Source organism: Brachyhypopomus gauderio, unplaced genomic scaffold, assembly GCF_052324685.1.
Source record: "Brachyhypopomus gauderio isolate BG-103 unplaced genomic scaffold, BGAUD_0.2 sc65, whole genome shotgun sequence".
Taxonomy (NCBI): Eukaryota; Metazoa; Chordata; class Actinopteri; order Gymnotiformes; family Hypopomidae; genus Brachyhypopomus; species Brachyhypopomus gauderio.
The window spans coordinates 1,065,286-1,085,407 of NW_027506886.1; the positions used below are offsets into that span (position 1 = coordinate 1,065,286).

Consider the following 20,122-nt stretch of genomic DNA (forward strand, 5'->3'; position numbering starts at 1 on the left):
GTGCATACCTTCAGGGTATAGCAAGGATCCCTGCCTGCAATTGTGTATTTTCAAGCTGCCATCAGCACAATCTTTATGCAGGGAAATACAAATATGATCTCATCTGAAATGACATGAAAGATATAAATAACAATATAACCTACTTTTGCTTCGCAGTTGTCTTAATACTGTCTAAATCTTATTTTATCCAGAAATCCTAATCAGTGATGACTGCTTTGGAACCCATAAAGTCTAAATTCAGTTCAAAGCAGATTAGTGTTAAATCTTGGTCACAACTTGTAACTTGAAATTCAATGAAAGTCAAATATTCTCTAAATTTGTTAACAGTATGAATTTCCAAGGACATTTTGTGGAAACATTCTTTAGGGTAGAGATAGGGTTAGACTGTAAAAATCCTGCTAGTATTTGTGCATAACTCCATAGTATTTGTGTCCTGTATATTTCATGTATATTGTGTCTATTCAAAGCATGACTGTAACGTTAAATAATCTCATCCAAGTCCCTGTCAAAACATACATTTTGTTTCATTTCAATGTTGCCATTTCATTCCATGAAAAGTGGCTCATGCATTTGAAAAGGATGAAAAGGGCATATGCACTATCCTTTACGAATATCCAGATCACTGACTGGTTGACCTTTCAAAGTGCCCCAAGAATGAAACATTGACTAATAATATTATAAGCTTTATTTCAGCACCATGTCATCCCTTCGTCATGTTTACACTACATCTCCATGTGGAGTGGGTGGATAGGCCATTTCCTGCATTCTCCATTATTCTAACAAAATGTCAACAAGCACTGAATGATTGACAAACACACATGAATATGTATATACAGAGAGTTTACTAAGAATAAGATACACGTTTCATCAATGACTTTATCATAACACTAAGACTGGCTCAGAGGTACGGCTCATCACGGGACAGCGGGAGCTCTTTCAGAAGTGGCCCAGGCAGGACAGGAAGTTTGGTCTTCTCTGGGCCTTCACTGTGAAAAATAAACAGAGAAACAGAACATCTGAGCTAACTGGATCCTATTGTTGTCAACACAAAAGCCAAGTGCTTTGTAAAGTCAGTAACTAACATATGAACATCTGCAATATTCCTACAAAAATCCTACTTCTAAATTATAAACGATATAAATGGACAAACGCGTCCATTTAGCAGTCTCAACGACCTTGGTGCACTTCAGCATCTAAACCACTGATACCTTTATGAAGTTCTCAACTTTGCGACAGGTTGTGTACAAAATAGCATGACCAATCATGTTTCCAGAACTTTAGCATTCTATATTAGTGTTGTATAAAGTAGAGACCCATACTTGAGTAAAAGTACAAGTACTCTATCAAAAAATTTGTAAGTAGTTTATTCTAAAATGTATTACCCAAGTACTGAAAATAAAAAAGTACAAGTATTGTGTTTTGAATTAATTAAAGAAAGCCATCAAAGTTTGATTATCAATTGTTTTTATATATCACTTACAAATCAAACAACTCAGCGTGATGTCACCTTTATTGCTAGCTAATGTTAAGTGAATTCTGCAGCACGTCATGAACATAAGTTAGTTAACGAAGATATCTAACCTAACTAGCGCTTACTGCGCTCTTGTGCTGTTACCAAACACGGTACCATCTCTTTTAATGAGATAAAAAGCGAATTACTTGGAATAATTTCGAGTATATGTGTATTCCGAGTATATGGTATGTATGTCAGCATACCATCCTACCCATAAGACATTCAGGGGAAGGGTCCTGATATACCATGGCACAAACATTTTTGCAAAGTAACAAAGTGAAAGGAAATTTTAATTCACAATGCCCATGTCGCCTGCAGATCACCCAGTTAAGCTTGGGGGGGGGGGGGGGGAGCCACAAATAAGCTGAACTTTAAGTTCTTAAGTAAGCCGATTACCTTCCAGCTGCTAAGGACTTCTGAGAAGACATTACAATAGTTGGTGGAACTGCCTCCCGTCTTCCATCTCTTGTACAGTAGTAGTTATTGGCAAATCTGTGGCTGGGACCAACTGGAAGTTTGGGAGGCGGTTGAGTCCTGACATCAGAACAAGGTGAAATGTGTCAGACGTCTCATGAGGAAGCCATAGGCCTAGTTGTTTACCAACAGTGACTTATTAAAACACATTTAGAGAAACATATGATTAAAAAAAACATTATTTTCTAACTTAGTCGTCATGTTTAAAAAAAAAACCAGTGTGCACAACACGGAGGAAAGGAAAGCTTGCATTCTTTACCTCTTGGCGATTTCACCGTAACGTAACTGAAGCTTCTCCTGGAGGTTGCGCTGCGGAGAGGAGAAACATGACATTGGGTTTAGCGGCTCATATTAGTTAACCAGCTGCCTGGCCAGAGGAGAACATGACATTGGGTTTAGCGACTCATACTAAGCGAAGAGTGGCTAAGCGATGTCGCTGCCGCTAGCAATTTACCTAACATTAGCTATATAAGCTACACCGATAAGACATCTTTCGTGAACCTGCTCTTTGTAATTAATTAGATCGCTTACTCCTGCTAAATAGTTCCGTAGTCGCTGAATAATCTTAGTTGCCGTCGCCATAGCGGATCTCAAGGTGAAAATCTGCCTTCGTTGTGGCTGTATCAGAATCAGACGTGGTTTATGACTCAACACATCCCTCAACGGACACGTAGTTGAACAAAACTGAACTGAGATCAGTCGGCGGCCTTTGTTTATAAAGCCGTCGAAACGGAAAGCGCTAATTTCTTCTCTATCCCTAACAATTACGACCGGAAGCTAAAAGTGAGCTTATCGCCCCCCATTGGCTTCGCAGGAAAACTGCAGTAGGCTCACGCGTTTACTGCTCGTTGAGGTTTTCAGAAGAATGTGCTGGTTCAACTGACCCCTAAAAAACAACGTAATGCTAAACTGTTAGTGATTCAAAGTTTGCAGACATAGTAAACGAGAAAGTCTATTTATGTAGCTACATAAAAACAGAGAATACAGTCGCGGGGGAGCCCTGTTGCATGTTTCAGACCAATTTAGGATATTTATTGTTTACTTAATACAGTGCTCTTAATACTAGTGTAATAATTAAACATTTAAGAGTCAATAGGCGTATTTAAATATTACACAGTGTTTTGTGTTATGTTCTTTTATACACAGTAGCAAATAAATTGTACGAAACTCATAAAACATGGTCTTATTTGAGCAAGATTTAAGGTTAATAGCTTAATTCAGGGCTGCTCAAATGATGGTAAACAGACTGGCATAAACATTGTAACGAAGGCTACAATCAAAATTGTGTGACAAAATAAGATTAGGATGTTCTGCTATTTATACCATTTAACCTCACAAAGCTGCTCCTGATGTACAAAACTGATTGAGGGTCCTAACAGTGCCCAAGCAATTTGCTCAACAGGACATACTGATAAAGTGCCAATACACATTTGGCAGCCTCAGCGCCTCAATGAATTGTCTGGCTTTCAGTACAACATCACAGGCATGTTATCACAGAGTAAGCTTGGCAACTAGAGAGCTGGTTGTTTGACCTGCCAGACAGCCAAACTCTTTAGGTTAGAAATGTTACCTTGGTGATTACAAAGCTGTGTTCCAGTGCAATCACAGCGGTATGTATGCAATCAACAGAAGTACTGCTCAATGAATTATTCCAAACCATATTCCAAAAATATCACTGCCCTGCGAAATTTCGTGTTAGAAGTCAAAGTAATTAATAGGTCATTAGAAGTAAAACACAGATGCAAATCATATCTACACATATCTACAGGACAACATTTGGAGTTGGTGTGGAATGATTTGGTGTGCTAAATGTTATCTCAGAGCACACTAGTAATCGTGCTTTGCCTCAAATGTCGACAAGCTGTCGATAAAGAAAGTGTGTCTTCATTGGGGGCGGGAACTCTGAGAAGAATTTTGAGAGTTTGAACAAAAACATTGGATAAATCCAACATCTTGATGGAAGGATCAAAATTCGGCACAAGCAATAGGAGTCCATAGGGCCATCCTGTGTGGGGGCAAAAGTATAGGTCTGTGCCTCCTGTTCTCATGTCTGAAGCTTGTACACATTCAGATGGAGATTTCCAGAAAGATTGTGTACCTTGTCGTGAGGCACACATTGTTACCCAATGCTTCCAGGAACACGAGTTTCTCTTTGTTTCAGGGCTCTGAACTGAACTGTCCTGGATCTGAACTATATCAGTTGTCTGTGGGACGAGGTGGAAGTGGCAGACATTTCTGCATAGCACAACACCCCAAAACAGCACATCCAGGACCCTGTAGAATCTGTGCCTTTATTGAGGCTAAAGCAAGTGTAACAAGTTAGATGCATTGGCAAACTCAATACAAATTAGCAACTCAATGTATATACATTTGTCAGAAAACCTCAGCAATATAAAAAAGCTAACAATTCATTAGAACAAATAGATGATTGCAAAATGCTAAGACACGGAGCCAAATTATTCATACCGAGTCTGCTTCATAGCTGCTGGCCCTTGACAAATTAATTAGAGTGTTGGAATGTCTCATTTTAAGTATTTCTGTTGATGTATTACATTGTGGTTTAGGACAACTGGAAATAATGGGTTATGGGCTATTAAGAACAGATTCATTATTTTCACCAGCTGAGAGCAAAGATTATGGACTGAAGGCATTTTATTCCTAACAACAACATCAAAAAAACACCCTCCATCAAAAAAACACTAATTTATATTAGTTTCATTATTCCAACGAGTGCTTTCAACACTGGCTGTGATTAAAATTGGTTACCAAAGTTTTTCATGCAGGGAAGTTTAAATGTAAATCATAATTTCTGGACTATTGGTCAGTATTGTTAGACTTGACTTATCGTGCAGTAAACCTTAACTTTCAATCACTTTTACATTTTCCTACTTTGCAATTACAATGTTGGTCATTGGGTGGTTTTAAGCTATTGACTGCACATCTTCAAGTGAATATATGTAAAGTATGTTTCGCGACCCCTTTTCATATAGCGCGTCCAACATTGAGGGGAGCGCCCCAAAGCCTCGCGCTACCCTGCGCTGGCCAGGGAAGCTCGTGCGAACGGGACCATTCCACTGTGTTATGATCTCGCGTTCATCAACGTTACTCGCACTGCAGCTCCCATCTGAAAAGTCCTTCAAACAAACACCACAAATACGCGTTTTACCTGCATTCAGAAATAAGAAGGATCATCCAAGGGTAAGGGATATTTTTTCCATTCCTTTAAAGCTTTTCATTTAGAAAATGGTCTTACGAAAAGTTAGCTTGTTGCTAACTTTAGCGAGAAGTCCAAGAAGTTACGTGTTAAGAATAACGCACTAAAATTTATATGAGTTTAGATTAAATAAAAAAAGTAACCATCTATCTCACCTTTACCGCAACTTTATGATACAAGCGTCCTTTGCCTACGCCTAACACTCGTATCATAGCCTACATACTGAATGATTGTCCACTCCTCGTATGGGAAGAATAATATCACGTTGCCACCTCAAAACTCCCGAAATAAATCACACTGCAATTCAAAACGATGTATTTATGGTATATAACACACACTCTTTCATGCAGTCTGCCAAAATGACTGGCTTTAAGAAGTAGCCTCCCTTTTTATTACTCACGTACTAACTGTACGTTCGTTTATATATGTTGTGTTGAGCAGTTTATGAAGCTTGAATTGATCCTTTTTTTTTTGCAATTGTAAAAAGAAACTGAGACGAACGATGTTGTGAGACTAAACGCGTTGGACGAGACACGCCCTTATAACATTTCATTCTTTTTTTGTTTAATGAATGATTCAAAGAATTGGAAATGCAATGTCGAGTGAACTTTCCTTGCTAGCCAAGTTTGTATGTCCTTAAACAGCGTATGTTTGTAAGCCTATTTGAGAAACATATTTTAAATAGGCGTTTAAACAAGGTCGTAAAAGGAATAATACATCAACAAAGTTTGTGTTGCAACAGCAAATAAATATATGAGCCATGATCGATGTTACTAAACACGTTTACCAACAGCAATGTGCCAGTGTTAGAAAATCTGTTCAAGCCCATATAATGTGATGACATGTTTGCCACTGGAAACAAAGAGGGCAAATATCTTTACTAATGAAGGTAAGTTGTTGACTCGAGCTCAGGAATCTGAACTTGCTTTCTAAACAGTAAACTTTCACATGCTCCATGTCTCCAGGTTCTATTTATGGAGCTTTGCCTCTGCTAGGGTCTGGCTCCAACACTGTACCCCTCTCCTTCATTTTCTCACAGGATACAGCTCCCAAAGCACTGCCATTTTCAAATACAACACACACAGACACACACACACACACACACAGCGCACATGTCCTGCATAGTCACATACCTATTTTATTATTAAAAAAAATATTATTTGTACATTTGTAGAGAGTCCATTTGCTGTCTTAGGAAAGTTTGGCTAAAGCTGGATGCTTAACCCTACCTAGTGCCTCTTTAAAAACCCATAGTTCACCCTTGTACCTTAGTGCCTTGTACTTTCAGGGCAGAAGTTAAGAACTTTTGCTTCTTTGTATTTTTATTTTTTTGTTATTATGCCCGTCGTGCTACCTGCTTCAAGTCCCGTTAACGAGATCTTTGCTCTCTCAGCAGGCTGTTTGCCTCCTGTCGTCGACTGGAACCACTTTGCAAGTCTCCACACACAGCGCTCTGCAAATTGCTTTGTTTTCATCTTTTCTTGTGGTGAGGAGAGACTGTCTGGGGCTGTAGGCATGTGTCTCCACAGCCAGACGGTTTCAGGGTGGAAGGAAACTTCTGAGAGGGGCATTTCAGTGTCTTTTCAGTGTCAAATTCCTAAAACTTCACAGTGGTCTGTATTTTAGCTGAACTGGCGCTTGTTGCCATTTGCCTTTAGGTACAGTGTACACGTAGGTGTACAATCAAAGATGGAAGTTACTAAACTGAATATATGACTAAATTCAATTCCACTTCACCAACTGCTGTTGACATTAATGGCCAGATATTGGATGAAAGTGGGTTATTTTTTCACAGTTTGGGGATTTTCCTAGCTTCTGAGTTATATATTTACAGAAGAATAATATAAATAATACTGTTGTTTTAAGCTGGACAGAACGTTATGTGAGTTTTTAGTATTAACTTTGTAGATATGCAGTGATCATTGCTTGTGAATTTTAGAGATATTTCAGGCCAAATTAATGACTATTTCAATTCTGACACATGGAGATATGGTCAGGTTAACAGAAGCCTTTTCAGCCCTGTAACATGCAGACATTGATTTGAGTAATTTCAGTGTCATCATACTCTGAATTTCTTCTGTGGTTTTGCAGAGCTGCATCATTTTGAGGAGTGTTTATTATTGATTTGGTCTGTTTGGCCTGGGTGAGAAGGTTCTTGAAGTCTGTGGAGGATGCTCATGGCAACATGTATGGTTCCACTTAATTTAATCAGAGTTCCTGCTAACACATGAACACTGTTAGCAGAGATCATAGACAGGGCAGCTTTACTCGGTAATACGGTTATATAAGCCTGATCAGCCAAGTAATCTTTTTTTTGTGTGTGTGTTTTTTTAAGATGTCATCTGAGATTTACGGCATAATTGTTGCAGTTTTACTGTGCAGCAGAGTTTGTATTAATCAGGTTGTTAAGGCAAGGTCTTTCCTTTGAAGTATGTTTTGGAGGTATAAAATGTGTGACACATTTCTTGTTCAACATAGACAAGGATTTTTAAACAAAGAGGACCGTCAGTTATGTTAGTATGTGCATAGGTTTAGGTGAATGTTTCTGTTTTAGTTGGATATAATTCACTATACTACACATATGGTGCCCAAGGATTATCCACAGATCAGGCCTAACCCTTGTTTATGTGGTCTGCTGTCTAACATGTCACTGACTACAGTAACAAGTGTGTAATAGCAAGATATTGCAAACAGTCAATACAACAAACAAACAAGAAAAAGGAAACGACAACATGGATAATAGTAATGAATTTAAGTTCATAAGAGTGTAATGACAGACTGAACTGCAGTGTTAAATATAATTAAAGATGAGGTTGCTTTATGTTAGACTGCAGGCCTCTGCAGGCACTGCTCAGGTTTATTTGAGCGGACACAGGTTGCATTAGGTTAGGCCTTAAGTTGTTTTGGGCTGATTTACTGTTTGTTAAAGTAAAAGTGTGCAAAGTAGAAGATAAACTGATCTCTTTGTACTTAACATCAAAGAATGAACATCCATATCATCTAACAAGGATGAAATCAGAAAGAATGCTGTCTGATTGAATCAGCAATGCCTCAAGAATCCAAAAATACATCTTTTAAAATGAATGGGCTATTTTTCACAGGAAGACACGATTTTGTTTAGCCATGTTTACCTGCAGGCGCATGACGTGAATGTCGCACTGTGTGTTCCCTTAATCTGGTTCCTGGGCTTTATCAGGTCTTCGTGTCCTGAGCTGTAAGTCGTTTTCAGGCAGCTAGATGCTGATACCATGAACAGCTGGATGGAGCGTGCTGTGGCGGGTGGGGGTGGAACTGGGGTTGGGGGGGGTGTCTGGAATAATGGAATTCCCCTCGTTTTTGCTACACGGGGCAGCAGAATTAGCTGGGTAACCTAATGCTTACTCATTTCACATGCTCTGTATTTGAACAGCACAGATTTATAGCGTTTGTGGGATGTTATGTTTGTTTTAGTTGTCTCCTACCTCAAGTGCTCTTGGCCACCGGGGCCCAACATGGTGTTCTTTCTTTGGCCAGTGATAGTTTGTCCTCGTTTCCGATGAACCCCGTGACTTCTCTGTCTGCATTAGACGGGATCTGTGTTCCCAGATGGGCCAGGAGGGGATGCAGCCCATTTCTTCCCCCGAGAGGTTTTGTTTTGGCTAACTTTGCAGGAGCCTGTGGTATGTAATGGCCTGTTTTATGTGCGGTTTTCACTTTGTGTGCTTCTCGGTGCTGTTTCTTACCTGTGCTTCTGTTCCACATGCACACTACTTGCTTGTATATTTTTACTGTCGAACAGTTTTCACAGTTCACAAGTACGGAATTGCGTGTTGCTTCAGAAGTCTTAAAAGCCATCATATCTGTGCACCCCACCCCCCACAACACCCCCATAGCAAAGGTCAGCTAATTTAAGTCCTTTGACAGTGAGCAACACCTCTTCACCAAAGAGAACGTTCAACAAGGAGATCTGCAGCGTTCCCCTGCCCGGTCCTTCTGTTCGGCGTCCAGCCCTTTTTGTAGATGGGTGAGAGAACTGTAGAGCAGAACAAGGAGACTCCAGAAAATTTGGCATGGAAGACAGATAATGGTTCATTATCTGGTGCTCAATGTGTCCTTTTGTTACAGTGAGAGTCAAGCAGCATTTTTTTTTTAGTCGTTTGAGTTGGGCAAAAAGAATGTTGAGGACTTCATGAAAAACTTCATAATCTTTATAAGCTCTGGAAAGGCCGAACTTGTTCTCAAATGATGCTTACTTAGTCGATCATGAGCGTACTTTGACTTTTCACAAGGCACTTCCCGTTCTAAATGGAGCAAATGTCAGCAATCATACAATTTTAAATAGATTTGGTTCATTTTTAACATTTATTAAGGCTAGATGCAGATTACATATTACTATTCAACAGCTTTAGTCTGTGAGGGTTCATTGTTTCTAATTTAAGAGTGGCCTGTGCAAGAACATGTAATAAAGTTAAATGTCCCATGTCATTTGGAATCTACTATCTAATACTGAACACTGTATTCTTATGCAGCCACATTAACTGATGGCACAGTTGGACTTCAGCTGTGATTTGTGTTCTTCATTTCCTTGTTTATCCCCCTACCCTGCTGGTTCTGAGGAAGCAGCTTGTGGCCCACTGATCAGTCGTTTGGCACTTGCAACCCTTTAAGACAATGGTGTTGGGGGTGGGGGGGGGCATCCCTGGGGGTACAAGGGTGTTATCAAATTGGCTTCCCTTCAGGAAACTGCAGATGTGTTGCAGTGCTGGTCTGAGGAATAAGAGAGAAAAGCCAGCTCACATTGCTGGAATAAACGCGTATCCGTAAATGGGGAAGGCGTGTTAAAGTATTTTCTCCTTTTGGGAAGTCGTTCTTTAAGTTCACAAAGCGTTTAAATTTGATGCATGTCCTAATTTATGCAATCACGCTGACATTTCGTATTGAGAGCACAGACCCTCTGCTTCCCTTTAGGGGAAAGGGCGGGTGAACCATGAGGTCACTCTTTCAAAACATGACTCATATTTAGCTAATGCTCCAGTGGAACATTAGTGTGACACTTTTGAAAAATTCTCATCCCCAAACGAGTCCTTGACTAGCCAGCTAATTGGTTCCCACTGGTTTTCCTCTTTTTGCCACGTCCGTGTGTTTGACCAAAGTATCTCTCTGCACGTGAGTGGGCCAGAATTCACGTGAACCCTGCCAGGGGATGTTTGGAAGCTTCTTGTTTGTTGTTGCTGTTTGCGTGAACCTTCCGTCCTTGTGGTATGCTGTTAAAAAGCATAAGGGGCCTGAGAGGAATGTGCACCCCCCCACCACCCCCCCTTCTCATCCCTGTAATTAGGGGCTTATCGCCAGGGCTGCGTAAACACTGCGACCGGTCTGCTCAAAGGAGGGGAGACGGGGGAGTCCAGCAAGCTGCTAGTCCAGGAAACGAGCCGACACAGGGTAACGTGGTGAAGCGTGACGGACTGATTTAAAGCAGGCCCACATCTAGCCGGCCTCTCTGGGTCATATCTAAAACGTTCACATCTAGCGCTCAGAATATCACGTGAGCTCATGCCCCACGTTACACTGCTCAAGTGGCTGGATCCCATTCGCTTTGTCAAATAGTGAATTTCCACTCGCCACAGTAATCTCTACTCTTCCACAGATGGGCACCACAATCCGCCCAAGCTTTTGTTATGTTTTTAATGCATAACCATCTACACTGACAGGACAAATTACAGGTCCAAGCCTGGTCACGTTAGCAGGATGTGAGAGGGAAGTGTGTGGTGGAATGTGCCCAGGGGCCTGCAAAAACAGATCTGCATAACATGCCTTTGCACCCCCCCTTCCTGTCTGTGTGTGTGTGGGTGTGTGTGTGTTTCTACATGTGTATGTATTGTATGTATGTATTAAGTGTGTTTCCATGACTGGACCTTTCCAGTGCTGTTAAGTGGTAGACTGTGCCTCCAAAATACATAAAAATGGCACTGACTGAACATGAACCAACATGTGTATGTGTGGAAAAAAAATTCAAACTCTTGATAAAGGTCACACAGCAAAGTCTGTAAACTGTAATTGGTGCAGTATTCTAAAAAAGTAACTAAAATGCCACTGAGGAGCTATAGTTTAGAGAACATTGGGCTTGGTGGTGAAAATCCTTTTAGTTCTTCTTTTTTCTTGCTTTTTTTGCAGTAAGACCCGGGAGGGCCCGACATCAGTCTTGGGGTCTTCAGTTTGACACCTTCCTTCCTTTGTAGTGAATACAGTGAATGTTTTTGCCTGGACTACGTGTCTCTGTAGTATTTTTGTTCGTGATGTGCAGTTTGTTATTCTGATGATCTGTTTTGTAGATGTTGTGTTGTCTGGCTGAAATGAGCAGGAATACACTGGGCAGGGCTGTAAAATGGGCTACAGGTTCTGTACGAATATTTACGTGCTGCATCCGTGCACGCATGCACAGATTTAAGAGAGAACCAAGAAGTTCACTTGCATCTCAGTATTTTTACAGTTTGCATAGTAGGTATTGCATGTTCCGTGTGTCCATAGTAGGTATTGCATGTTCCGTGTGTCCATAGTAGGTATTGCATGTTCCGTGTGTCCATAGTAGGTATTGCATGTTCCGTGTGTCCATAGTAGGTATTGCATGTTCCGTGTGTCCATAGTAGGTATTGCATGTTCCGTGTGTCCATAGTAGGTATTGCATGTTCCGTGTGTCCATAGTAGGTATTGCATGTTCCGTGTGTCCATAGTAGGTATTGCATGTTCCGTGTGTCCATAGTAGGTATTGCATGTTCCGTGTGTCCATAGTAGGTATTGCATGTACAGCTTGAGTTCCTTGAGTTCGTGTGGTGATCTACAACACCTACGTTTGCTCTCATGCTTAAGTTTTTGAACAGCTGTCTGGTTTGTGACACCATAAAGCCTCTTCCTGACGAAACACACTTCACAATGGGTTTCCATCATTGCAGAGGTGTTCTTTTTTATAACAGACTAGATTTAGCAACCAAGATCCTCTCTAATTTGTGGTGTTTGGCCAGTGATGTCCTCAAACCAGAGAGCAGGTGCTTCTTCTGCCCTGCTTCCCTTGGTATCGAGGTTCATTGGGTATCTTTGCACCTGTATGCTCCTATCCTGGCTTGTCTAAAGTTCCACCTCAACCATTTTCTTACAACAAGATTCTTAAATCGCTGCACACATATATCATATTGGACACTACCGTGTAAAATTAAATTCAGTTTGTTCAATTTGTTTTCCTCACAGGTCCTGAACTGACTTCTGGAGGGGCACCAGAAAGTTCCAAAAGATGACCCAGTCTGTGCACATAAACACCAAACCGCCAAGTTAGTGTTTGCCTGTAAATTCAGCAGAAGTTCACAAAACAACAACTGTAACCCAAATACTGATCAGTCCTGGAACTGTTCTTGGTGTTCTACAAGAACTACTAGCTCTAAGCAATATTATTCCTGGATATTAGATTCCATCCAAGTTGTCCAAGTGCAAAGGAACAATGCATTCTCGCATGCTAGTGGTCAAACATTTGTGCATCTTGTCTGCAAACCATTTGAACTTGGACACAGATGATTTTGCAGTGACAAATTAAAAACCAGTAAAAGAGCAGCAATCAGATTCTACACTGTATTCTTTCATAAATGTGATTTTTCTTTCCCCTGCAGATCTTGGTGCACCTTTTCATTGCACCTCTCAAGAAGAAATGGATCACAGTGGATCCTATTCTGTACAGACACCATATGGGTTCCAGCTGGACCTTGATTTCCTCAAGTATGTGGAAGAAATTGAGAGTGGGCAGAGCATGCGCAGGGCTAACATGAGCCCGCGGAGGTCTGCGCGTGGTGACAGAAGCTGTCACAGGAGCGTAGGGGGCCGTGCTAGCGGCTGGACATCCACCGAGTCTCTGGCGTCCTCAACTAGCGAAGACGGTCGGTCTGTTCCCGCACCTCTTTCTCGAAGCCACGTCATGTCATCCAGCAAGTCCCAACCGCTCTCACCAACCGCGGTGTTCAGTCCCACGTTGCCGTCTGGCGCAAAGGTGCCACCTCCACCACCACCACGTAATCCCAGGGTGGAGAGAACGCTACTGGAAACAAGCCGTAGACTGCAGCAGGACCAGAGCCTGTTGCCGAACGGTTTAGGCTCTCCTCCCTTTGACCTTCAGAAGGTGAACGTCAAAGATGGAGGGTGCAGTTCGTCAGCATCCTCACAGTTTTCTCCAGATGTTCACCTGCTACAGATTTCACCTTCTGTGCAGAATCCTTCTGTGGGTAGCTGGAGCAGAATTAGTCCTGAGAACTCTGGGAGAAGCACCCCAGCCTCCGTTTCTGGAACACCTTCGTTTCCCCCAGGGCAGCTTCAGACAGTTCGAGAGCAGATGGCTGCAGCTCTTAGGCAGCTCAGGGAGATGGAGGAGAAAGTGAAGGGTGTACCCGCCCTAGAGAGGGAAGTGGCCATGCTGAGGAATGAAAAAGAGAGACTGCTGCTGGCCCTTGAAAGTAAAACGGCTGAACTCTGTGCTGTGGTCAACGCACAGAGCTCTGCTGAGGTAGTGGGAGGTGCAGTTGAACCCTCAGGCCTGTTTCTCCATCCTGGTGAAGAGATAAAGTCCAGCGAAACTCCAAAAGAACCTCCTAGTATGATGGTGGAGAAAAGATCTATAGCAGTAGGTAATGAGATACCCCTTGAAACGGTGGTGGTTTACTGTCGGCAGGATACTAAAGATGCAGCTATAGAAGCCACTGTTGATGTCCGTCATGCAGGTATGGGGACTGAGGTGATGGTAATGCGTGATGAAAAAGTTCAGGCTGAAGTTCTGACACACGATGCATCGTCCTGGGTAATGGAATCTTTACTTGGACTGTCAAGTGAAACTGAACAAAAAATCGACAATCTACAACAGACCATCAAATTTCAGCAAGATTCGATCCAGATCCTTAAGACACAGTTAACTCAGGCCAGTCAGGACATAGAAGAGTTTAAGGCTCAGGAGGTGGAGAGGAAGTCAAAGATCATGTTAGAAAAAGAGACATTTGCCAAACCAGAGACAGCTGATGCTCTGGTGGAGACTGAGTTTTGTTTGAAAACCTCTGTAGGAGTCGAGGTTTCAGATGCGGACTTTGCAATCACAAAAACTGACCAAAGCATTCAAACAGACTGTCTGGAAGACTCGAAGGGAAACACTCAGGTGACACGGGCCAACAAGGGTAGCCAATGGGAGAATTTTCACAGCACCGACACACACGACAATCAAGAACAGGCCATATCTGCAGAGGGTGAGTGTTAATCGTGCTTGTTACATAACTCGTGATTAGAAAACAGCCTGTTTGTGAGGTGGTCTACGAATTGCCTCTTCAGGGAACATTGACTTGAATCCTGTGTTTACAGTAGAAGCTACAGGGACCCTGAAATCTATCATGAAGAGAAGGGATGTGAGTGGCTCAAGTGTGGCATGCAGCAGTGGAAAGAAGAGCTTAAAATTCGTAGGGATTCTTAATGGAGGGTGGGTAGCACTTTTACAAAATATACTTATACAAATAATTCCCCCAGATCATGATAACCAGATCATGATCAACACTCCATCCTTCCGTCTTTTGAATCTTCTCTCAGATTGGTCTGATGTTCATTGAAATCACAACGCTGAGTGGGTTTTATTTTTAAATTATTGTCTTTTTTTCAGGTATGAGTCAACCTCTAGCGAGGAAGAGGAGGATGAGGAGGAGGAAAGAAGCTCCTCGGATGGAAGCGCTGCTGACGACTGCTCAGATAGCAGTGAGGAACAGGCAGGAGCTCTGGACGATACGTCCGATGAAGAAGGAAACGTGGACGACAGTGACAGTGACGACAACACGCCAGCAGTGCAAGATGTTAAAGAGCAAGTAGAAGTAGTTAAAGAAAAGTAAGTTGTCAAGGACAGTGTAGCCGTTTAGATTAGTGTAAATGTAAATCTTTAATTCAAAGTACAGATAATATGACTCTAACTGTGCACATTTCCTGAGGAAATAATCTTTTATTCCAATTTGCGGGAGATTAATATCTGTAGTTGTTTAATTCTGTTCTTTAGAATTCAGACCTTCTTTCATCAAGGTGCTCAAAAAAAGTCTTATGTTTGCCGCTCTTCAGTAAATCATCAAAGCAGTCCAATGTACGAATGACAAATAATTGTCATTGTACATTAATTAACAGATATTTTTTTACTCTTGAAAATTGAATTGACGTACATGATTTATGAGCAATTCATTCTTCAACAAGCCAGATGCATTTTATCCTCACTTTGACCAGTTACATTTAGCCTGTGCTGCTTTGCCTTCAGTTCAAAAATACTGAGTCGTTCAAAAACATTGTACTTCAAGAGCAGCGCTCTGTTCTTATTTTTTGTATATAGTAAAATAAATAAACCACTTGGTTTCAATCACTTCATGCATGCGATTAGTGCATTCCAGATCTGACCCTGTGTTTTTAAACATACCAAACATTTTCTTATAGGTTTGAGCTGAGTTCAAAAATGCGTGAAGCTTGTCTCATTCTGAAGAACCACCTGAACGACACCGCCAAAGTAACAAAGAGTAAAGAACTGGTAAGAGGCCCACTCTGCACCTTCCGCTCACATTTTATTATTACTCCATAGTGCCAGTTTAGTGATCCGGTGCTGACGCTGAGAAGCCTTTCAACGGTCTGCTTATGTGAACGTCACTACCACAGCTTTCCAGCACCCACACTGTGCAGCTGGAGTGGTTCCGTGTGTCCAGCGCGAAGATGGCCCAACCCTCTCGAGTCTCCAATTACCTGATGGCTTTCTCCGAGATCTCCCCCACCCTTCTGGCCCACGTGGTCAACATGACCGACGGCAACGGCAATACGGCTCTGCATTACAGCGTCTCGCACTCCAATTTTGCTGTAGTGGGCCTCCTCCTAGACACCGGTAGCACTTACACTTATTGACATTGGTGTAATTTTGCTTAGTGGAAGAACACTGTTGTGTGCAGGTGTCAGTGTGTGTGTTTCTGTGTTCAGGTGTGTGTAATGTGGATCAGCAGAACAAGGCAGGCTATACCGCCGTGATGTTGGCGGCATTGTCGGCAGTGAAAGAAGAGGAAGACATGGTGGTGGTTAAAAGGCTCTTTGGTCAGGGCAACGTCAATGCCAGGGCAAGCCAGGTGAGTCTGTGCTGAACACCTACAGACTTAACGCATAATCAGTGCAGCGTGCAAACCATGCCTGGCCGCCTAGTGCCGTTTCGTTTCCGTCGCAACGACTTCTCTAGCGATGTTCGCGTTCCGCAGTTGGGCGTTCCCTTTTAACCACGCCTCCTATCGTTCGGCTCCGCCCAGGCCGGCCAGACGGCCCTCATGCTGGCCGTGAGTCACGGGAGGCAGGAGATGGTGCGTGCGCTGCTGGGGTGCGGTGCCAGCATCAACCTCCAGGACGACGAGGGCTCCACGGCCCTCATGTGCGCCAGCGAACACGGCCGCGCCGAGATCGTCTCCCTGCTGCTGGAGCAGCCCACCTGCGACATCTCCATCGTGGACAACGTAAGCGCCCCGGCTGCACCGTGGGACATGGCGGCCAATAACGTTAAATAGCCAAAAGTGTTATCACGTAACAAACGTTGGTTTAGGCTTCTGAAACGTTGAACAGATTCACTGAGACACTGACATGTCAGACCAAGCGAGTAGATTATCGGATGAACGCTAAACTTCTTCTTCTGTTCCTCTAGGACGGCAGCAACGCTCTCTCCATCGCCCTGGAGGCGTCCCACAATGACATCGCAGTGCTTCTTTACGCCCGCATGAACTACTCCAAACCACAGGCAGATGTAAGTCGTCCACCATTAAATAGCAAATGGACAGTAAAGCTACATTTTACTGTCCTTAGCAAATGTAGTTGCATGTATCTGAAAGAGAATGTTTTCCCTTACGTGGTAGGTGGTGCTCAACCTCAACAAACTCCTCGCGAAGATAAATTTGCTATGATATTGTTGATCTCAACGTAATTTAGATGGATCAACGAGGCTTGAATCAGCAGATGAAGGAAATAGGTTATTAGCCAGTCTGCCTGGCCATTCACTTTTAAGTTGTCTCTGCAAAGTAATGAAAAGGAAGGGGCGTTGCTTTATTTGGGCTTGATATAAAACCAATGTAAGTAAAAACCAATCATGATCTTTGTAAACGTCCATGCTGCTAATTAGTTAATTCTCTCTACTGCTCAGCATGGTACAACCACACCAGAACCTACACATATGCCAAATGTATTACCTAAGTACTTCTTAGTGAGAATGTAGAGTTAATATTTAAATCTATATGAAACACTGCGTTTTGGATTTTGTTCAGTCAGTGTTTAAAAAGAGCATGTATTCTTCCATTTGAAGGATTCCAGGTCTTGATAAATTATTTTCTGTTGAACTCCTGTATGGTTTCACAGGTCTTGAAACACATTCAAATCCATATTTCTTTTAGGTGTCACCAAAAGGAATACCTCGGAGTCCGTCCAGTCCTAGGAATGACATGGCCCCCTGAGTAATGGTGTTCATAGTTTAAACAAATAGTTATTATTAGCAGGTCTAACCACTCTTACTGGAAAACTAACATAGTTTATATAACACGTTTACAACTAGTAGTACAGTATGCCAGCCATTGCGTTTATATGCAGTAATGACATTTCATACATTATGGTGCAATTTTTATTATTATGTGGAACTACATTTTCATTCATTTTGGTGTGTATGCCTGTACATGATGTCTCAATGTAAATGGCTTTAAACTGATTCATGTGGAAAGAGAAGAGACAACGGCAGATTCTAATTTTGGTTTATTTCAAATCTTGCCTTTCCCTTCCTAAAGACATGATCGGGTTTTGACCTAAAACATGGTCTTTGTCTTCTTGGACTGATCAGACATAGACTCAATGTTGTTCATGCTTCTTAGACGTCTGAATTAATACACATCAAAAGTGAGGCTATTGATGTCTGTAAATGATTCAGACTGGACGGGTTTCAGAATGGCCATTTTGCATTCGGATGTTGACGCCGATCAGTTGTTTCTTGTATGGGATCTATAGATATCATGTATATATAATTTAATTATAGAAAAATTGTTGGTGCACTTGCGTATCTGCACTCCAGAATGGTGACCGTAGCTTTAAAAACTTTTAAAAACTTGACTCCGTTAAGTGACAATTCAGCATATTTTGTTTGGGCAATTCATAATTTAGTTTGCCTTTCCTTGACCTTTGACCTAACCAAAGGACGGTTTGAGTGTGGCTGGGAAACACTGATAGTACATTTAAAAACTTGTCCATGCACATAGAAGAGAGAATAAGGATGGAATGGTTGTTTCTGAGATCCATTACTCAGGTCTGTAGTGGGACAGAAGTATGACTAGTGCAATCATTTATGTCTTCAGTATGCCTGGGCTGTCGCATGCTGGCTTTGGTCGCTGGTTTAAACCAGGTTTATTTTTGTTTTCTTTGAGTTGTTTTTTGTTTTGTTTTATGAGCTGGTTCCCAGTCTGGGTATCTGGTAGGGAGATATGGTTCTGTGTCTGCGTTCCCTGGCTGGTTTGAGTGAGAATAATAAATCCCACTTGTCCTCCCTTACATGTGCACATTGCAGGACGCCCACACATAGCCAGGGTTTCAGGACCAGATCCAGATATAATCAAATTTGTTAAAATAGAAAATGCAAAACCAGTTCTTGCCTGCCGGCCTCAGTACAATCAATCCCCAATGTCATTTTTCTGCTGGAATAACTACTGGGAGAGCCACTTTGAATAGAAACAATTCCCTGACCATCTCACATGGTTCACTTGTGCCACCTAGGGGAGGCCTTGCACATAGCCTTCCCTGCTGGATCGTGGGAGAACGTACAAACACAATCAACTTTCCTGGAATGCATTATGGACTTACAGAACTCACTACAATCAAAACCGGCATGCATCGTAATTCTGGCAGAAAAAAACAGCGTAATGCTTCAGAAAAGGTTTTACATCACTAATCTGAATTTTAAAATTCCTTATAATTCTATTTTGGCAGAATCATCCTCATCATGGCATCTGTATCTTATCTATATCTTTCAAATGCTGTTGAACACAAAGCTATTAAAAAGTAAATGTGCTAAGCTAACAGCATCTCTTACCTAACCCTGGCCAAACCTAACAGGAAGCCACCCCCTGTAAATTCCAGCTTGCTCTATTTAACGTTGTACTAGAGAAAACCTTGATTAATACATTGGTTCAAAGAGATTCGCCCAGTTAAAACATGGAACTTGTGGGATGAGTCAAGAACTGATGCAGTATTTTATTTCTCGCTGTCTCCTCTGCTGTAACTTACCACTGTGCTGTTGGAACATCCCATATGTTTATCAGATGCTCTCTACAAGGTATCACAAAGATATTTGAAACAATCCTTTGCTTACTTTGCTCATATTGCATAGTCCTATTTTACTCATTGAAGTTTCATATTAATGAAATGAGTTCCATCTGTTATATGTTATTATGGTATTGTTCCATCTGTAATATGTACTGCTATTTTGCATTGATGTGACTGGGGCTGCCTTAAAACATTCAAATAAAGTTTTTCTGACAAAGGCGGTTCATGTGGGTTCAGCTCCTCTCGTAGAGTTCTGCCAGCAAACGCAGCCCTCCCCCGTCTGGATCTCCTCCTCTCCTGCGTTGTGTGGGTTTACTCCTGTGACAGCAGCTGTAGCGGGTGTTTGATCTGCATACGTGTCTGTGAACACTGCTTCTGAAGGATCTGCTGCGTTATTGGGATCCGCGGGCCGAGTTACCGCAAGATCAGAGCTGCCTTTGGCTTCAGAAGGGTTACTGAGCTTAAGTAGAGGGTACAGGTCCGACATCACAAAAGCACGTTCTTCAATGTTCATTTTGTTTTTCATTTAACACAAACATTTAAAAACTACAGTAACTACACACACACACTAGATATATTAGTTAAAG

The 20,122-nt window shown here is 41.9% G+C and overlaps 2 protein-coding genes across 5 annotated transcripts; one reads left to right on the forward strand and one right to left on the reverse strand.

The window, feature by feature from the left end:
* Positions 1 to 823: 823 nt before the first annotated feature.
* Positions 824 to 2,693, reverse strand: ndufa7 (NADH:ubiquinone oxidoreductase subunit A7). The gene is made up of 4 exons (XM_076988976.1): positions 2,519 to 2,693; positions 2,247 to 2,296; positions 1,910 to 2,047; positions 824 to 986 (listed from the first exon to the last, which is right to left on the reverse strand). Exons 1-4 carry the CDS (start codon positions 2,567 to 2,569, stop codon positions 899 to 901), a joined length of 327 nt encoding a protein of 108 aa, XP_076845091.1. The 5' UTR covers positions 2,570 to 2,693; the 3' UTR covers positions 824 to 898.
* Positions 2,694 to 4,993: 2,300 nt separating this feature from the next.
* Positions 4,994 to 19,756, forward strand: kank3 (KN motif and ankyrin repeat domains 3). 4 transcript variants are annotated; one of them, XR_013124924.1, is made up of 12 exons: positions 4,994 to 5,185; positions 12,423 to 12,502; positions 12,836 to 14,446; positions 14,559 to 14,673; positions 14,851 to 15,069; positions 15,657 to 15,747; positions 15,873 to 16,092; positions 16,185 to 16,327; positions 16,502 to 16,702; positions 16,888 to 16,986; positions 17,096 to 17,308; positions 17,627 to 19,756. XR_013124924.1 is itself a non-coding variant. In XM_076988972.1 (11 exons), exons 2-11 carry the CDS (start codon positions 12,466 to 12,468, stop codon positions 17,141 to 17,143), a joined length of 2,784 nt encoding a protein of 927 aa, XP_076845087.1. In that variant the 5' UTR covers positions 4,994 to 5,185; positions 12,423 to 12,465; the 3' UTR covers positions 17,144 to 19,756. The 4 variants fall into 4 exon arrangements, 3 of the variants coding, with proteins under 3 accessions (XP_076845087.1, XP_076845085.1, XP_076845086.1); XM_076988972.1 differs by having other exon boundaries at positions 17,096 to 19,756; XM_076988970.1 differs by lacking the exon at positions 17,096 to 17,308 and having other exon boundaries at positions 4,995 to 5,185.
* The last annotated feature ends 366 nt before the right edge of the window (positions 19,757 to 20,122 follow it).

Excerpts from the sequence above, each read along its gene's own strand:
- ndufa7 (XM_076988976.1), bottom strand. The coding sequence starts at position 2,569 with ATGGCGACGGCAACTAAGATTATTCAGCGACTACGGAACTATTTAGCA. Across the intron at positions 2,048-2,246 it reads TACGGTGAAATCGCCAAGAG|GACTCAACCGCCTCCCAAAC; the intron begins GTAAAGAATGCA and ends TTCTGATGTCAG. Across the intron at positions 987-1,909 it reads AAGTCCTTAGCAGCTGGAAG|TGAAGGCCCAGAGAAGACCA; the intron begins GTAATCGGCTTA and ends TATTTTTCACAG.
- kank3 (XM_076988970.1), top strand. The coding sequence starts at position 12,466 with ATGACCCAGTCTGTGCACATAAACACCAAACCGCCAA. Across the intron at positions 12,503-12,835 it reads CATAAACACCAAACCGCCAA|ATCTTGGTGCACCTTTTCAT; the intron begins GTTAGTGTTTGC and ends TTTCCCCTGCAG. Across the intron at positions 15,070-15,656 it reads GTAGAAGTAGTTAAAGAAAA|GTTTGAGCTGAGTTCAAAAA; the intron begins GTAAGTTGTCAA and ends ATTTTCTTATAG.